The sequence below is a fragment of the Vigna radiata genome, chromosome 11 (genome assembly GCF_000741045.1).
Source record: "Vigna radiata var. radiata cultivar VC1973A chromosome 11, Vradiata_ver6, whole genome shotgun sequence".
Taxonomy (NCBI): domain Eukaryota; kingdom Viridiplantae; phylum Streptophyta; class Magnoliopsida; order Fabales; family Fabaceae; genus Vigna; species Vigna radiata.
Window position 1 is genome coordinate 19,045,895 of NC_028361.1, and position 4,648 is coordinate 19,050,542.

Consider the following 4,648-nt stretch of genomic DNA (forward strand, 5'->3'; position numbering starts at 1 on the left):
GGTTGTTTGCACTCCTCCTATGACCGATCGATTAGGTTCCTTTTCCGAACCCATACACAAAAAGTTTTACATTAATTAAAGTAAAATGAAGCTTATAATATTTTTTAATTCATTGAAATAAAAATGTTCTTAGAACATTTCTGTAGTCCAGGATTATAACGCGTTTTACAATATTCTCAATTGACATGTCAATAACCATTAACTTAATTAATTCTTAAGATCCTTGGAATAAAAGTAACGAAAAATCCAAAAAAATTAAATTAAAACTTATTAAGACAATGATTTCTATTAAATTTCACACGAGATATGAAATTAAAATAAATTTCACAACAATAAACAAGAACCACTAGATGATTTCTCTTACACTACTTAATTTTTAATTTATTTTAATAAAAGGATAATTTATTTTCTCTTACCAAATTTTTTAGTGTTGAAAGGATATAAGGATCTACATTAATTAAATTCCAATAAACTTTAATAAATATAAGAAATATTACTAACAAAAGTATGAAGTTGTTAAAAAATATAGGTGGCGTTCTACCAATGATATTATGGCATAACGTTGACTTAAGGTTTGAAGATTTTGACGTTTTCGTTTTTCATCCATCATTGCATGAGTTTCGGTTGGCGCCAAGATAAGTTAGTTTAGCCTTTGAAATCTTTCATAGTCAAATATGGTAATAAATAAATAAATAAATAAATAAATTTTAGATGTTCTTTATTATAATATATTTGACTTTATCATTTCTATTAGATTATTTTCTTCTAAACCAATCAAATGCAAATTTCTATCTACATAATGAACTGATAATTAATGTTAAATGTTTCTATTTTTCTGTAAAGTGAGTCGTTCAACAAGGATGTCTAATGCTTCCTTCATCCACCAATGGTCACAAACTTCTCGAGCTTCATCAACACACATCTGCATAAACGATCGTAACAAAAACAGAATTAGTACAAAAATTTAACTCTAATTTAAACAATAATTAATATTTTACGTTTATAATTTTTCCATATATTCTTTGAAAATGAATGGACCAATTCAATAACAATATTTAATTGTATAATGATACTTAGACAACATTTTTTTGACAACATTTGAATATCGTCTACGTGTCATTCTGTGATTGGTCTATGATGGTATTTATGATTATTATTATTGATTGTAGAGTAATTTTAGACCAATTATAGAATGACACGTAAATGATGTTTAAATGTTATCAAAAAAATATTGTTTAAGTATGATTATTCTATTTAATAATAACTTGGACATACCCATGTTCTTCTTCTAAGATCCTTTTCAGGCCACAAGTCAAGCTCTTCTTTGACTAACAAAGGAAACATGTGACCTTCATAGTATGTTCCATGTCTTTTGCTAATGAAGCTCCATTGACCTAATTCATGCTGCCATGTGAAATCAAATCAAATTTTCAGTTTTCGCCTACAATTATTTCACCTAATAGAAGAAACTAATTTCTAATTTCACTTTATAAAAAAAAATTAAAACTTTATTTTTTTGGAAAGAATTTTCATAAATTAAATCATGAAAATTTCTAATATATTCAAAAGTATACCTCAACTATCCCAGTAACTCCTGCTTCTTCTAAGGACTCCCTGTAAGCTGCTTCTTCTATAGATTCATCGAGTTCCCATCCTCCCTAAAATGCACAAATAACACATGTTAATTAATATTACTATGCTTGAATTAATTAAAATGAGCAAAAAAAAAAATCAATTATAGTATACACCAATTTTATTCATGCACGTGAAGAAAAAAAAATCAAGAAACACAAAAAAAAAAAAAAACTTCAACTTTTAAAGTAACAAATCCTTTTCTCATAAGTGTATGCTTTAGAATTTGAAAATATATGCATTATAATTTATTTAAATGAAAATAAAAACATGTTTTCAACTTTTATCTAAATCATCATCATAATCAAAAATACACTTGTTAATTTAACTCAACAGTTAAGCAGTATGAAATATTAGAAGTAACAAAATATAATCTAAATGATTAAATTGTTTTTTTTTCTCTTTAGATGTTTTGTTTGGATATGAAAAGATAATGATACTATGATGACATTTTGTTGACAACATTTTAACATCATTTATATATCATTTTGTAATTGATTTAAAATTACTCTACAATCAATAATAATAGTCATAAACATCACTATCACAAGTAACTAGTATTAAAATGTTGTAAAAAAATATTCTCGTTATTCTTTCTGAAATATTCAGTCTATATATGCCAAAAAACGACAAAAAGATACCTTTGGAAACATTAATGTTTGGCCTTTTTGTGAACTAACCACAAGCACCTCCAATTCATTGCTCAGATTGCCATCAATGTCTTTATATCTGTAAGGTATGCAACTGCACAAGTAGACATTGAAAGCCAAAAGTAATCAACAACACAATTAGGAAGAGAGTATAATTAAGTTGATAACATAAGAAAAACAAAACCCAACAAATTAACCAAAATTATCCAAAATGCAATGTCACCAAAGAAAAATAAAAAAATAAAAACTTGAGTGCAACTGTCACCAAATAGAAACCTAATTAAAACCCCACAAATTCAGCAAACTTTGCTTCTCTTCAGAATGAAAGTTTCATCATGCACAGAAAGTAGACACCCAGATAGAAGAAAACAAAATATAGATAAGATAAAAAGAAAACAAAATATAAATAAGAGTATCCTGCATATATTCATTTGATAATTAAACCTCTAAACTCTTCAGAAAAAAAAAAAAAAAACCTAAAATATTTTAGCTTTCACTCAATGAAAACCACCCTTTTCGTTTTTTCTTCCCTTCCACCCTTTCCTTTTCAGGAAAAGAGAGAGAAAGTTACCAAACACATGCAAACTTCAAAGGATAATAATATTTTGTCAATACTTTTTCACAACTTTTTTTATAACGGAACACGTATCATCATTTTATTGATTTATTTAAATTTATATTTAAAAAATATTTAAAACGGACCAATCATAAGTTCTCACGTATGCGTTGTCAAATAATTATTAAAAAAGTGTTATTAAAAAGAAGTTTTTCAAATGCCATGACAGAACAACTAAGATCAGAAAGAAACCGAAAACTAAGAAACAGACATCGAAAACGATGAACTGACCCGACAATTTGTCTGCCACCAGTACTGTTGTACCTCTGCATCTCCCTTCCCGTTCGAGATACCAAGCAAGCCATCCTTCTCAGACACACCTAACTTCAATATTTCCACTTCCAGAAACCTTGACAAAGCGAAAGACAGAATATCTCTATCTCTTTAGATCTATTATATGATAGGTACGAATAACTCTCTCTCTCTCTATATATATATATGTTATGTGTATGTATGATAGATTGAAGAATAAAGCAATGAGACGAAGGATTAAAGGGTTTGTATATATATATATATATATATGGGTAAGGGTAAGGCTGCTTGTGGAATCGTTTATAAAGCGCGTAATTGTCGCTTATGGTTGGATGGATGGATGAGATGGACGGAGAAAGAAAATTGACAAAAATAAAATAATAAAAGTAATAATAGAGAGATATAAGTTATTAAATATTATTATAATATAAGGTTGATTTGGAATTTATTAATGGATGTTGGGTTTGATGCTTTGCCGAGTCAATCAGCTTGCCGAAGAAGAATGTGAAGGATTGAAGTCTTAGCTACCGAAGTATGATAGGTGGGAGTCAATATGAGTTAGTTGACTTTTTGGAATGTTTCATGCATTACCATTCATTTGCATGCTTTCTGAATTTCGTATATACAACTCTCTAGAACATCTGATTAATTCCTTTTTGTTTGGGTGAACAATTTTCTCATAATTTTCTTCTAAAACCAAGAATTATATATATTTATGTGTGTTAAATTTAATTTTAACTTAGCTTCATAAATCAAATTATAATTTCATATTTTGTGTTATTCTCACACAACGAGAACTAAATGTCTTCAACCATGAGAAATGCATCTTAAATTGAGAAATAAAACTAACTTTTCATAAATCCAACAAATCTTATTTCTATTAATTTTATACTATATTACAAATTAAATTTTAAATTTAATTCAATTTTACGGATCCAATTAAAGTTGAAAAGTTCGAAATTAAAGTTTAAAATTGTTTCGGTTATATAAAAAACACTCCACACATATATTTTCTAAGAATATCTCAATTGATAAGAAAAAAAAAAGTGTGTTACATCGACATTAATTATATATTTATAGAGTAACAATCAAATATATTAATATGATCGTCAATACCCATTAATATACCTGTTAATTGCTTATTAATATCGGTTATTCTCTATTAATTAGTCTTTAACCACCTAAAACGGCTTGCTGGACTGATATGGGATCTGACCAATCACGCTGACCGGTATATTCCATATAGTATAAAAATGCTTATGAAAAATGCTGTCGAACTACTATGAGGTTAGCTTTAGTCTATCTTGTTTCTGTAACGATAAAGACAATCTAGATTATTCAAATACAATACATATAACTTTCGACAAATTATCAATTTATATCAACATCACGAAAACACCAACTAATAACTTGTAAGATATCATTTATACATATCGGTAGAGCTGTCAATTAGGCCCCTTTAATAGGCCCTGGCCCTAGCCCATGTGGATTGGGGTCA

The 4,648-nt window shown here is 27.8% G+C and overlaps 1 protein-coding gene across 1 annotated transcript; it reads right to left on the reverse strand.

The window, feature by feature from the left end:
• Positions 1-740: 740 nt before the first annotated feature.
• LOC106777326 (nudix hydrolase 18, mitochondrial-like) lies at positions 741-3,268 on the reverse strand. The gene is made up of 5 exons (XM_014664901.2): positions 3,130-3,268; positions 2,274-2,376; positions 1,575-1,658; positions 1,276-1,404; positions 741-922 (listed from the first exon to the last, which is right to left on the reverse strand). Exons 1-5 carry the CDS (start codon positions 3,201-3,203, stop codon positions 818-820), a joined length of 495 nt encoding a protein of 164 aa, XP_014520387.1. The 5' UTR covers positions 3,204-3,268; the 3' UTR covers positions 741-817.
• Between the last annotated feature and the right edge of the window lie 1,380 nt (positions 3,269-4,648).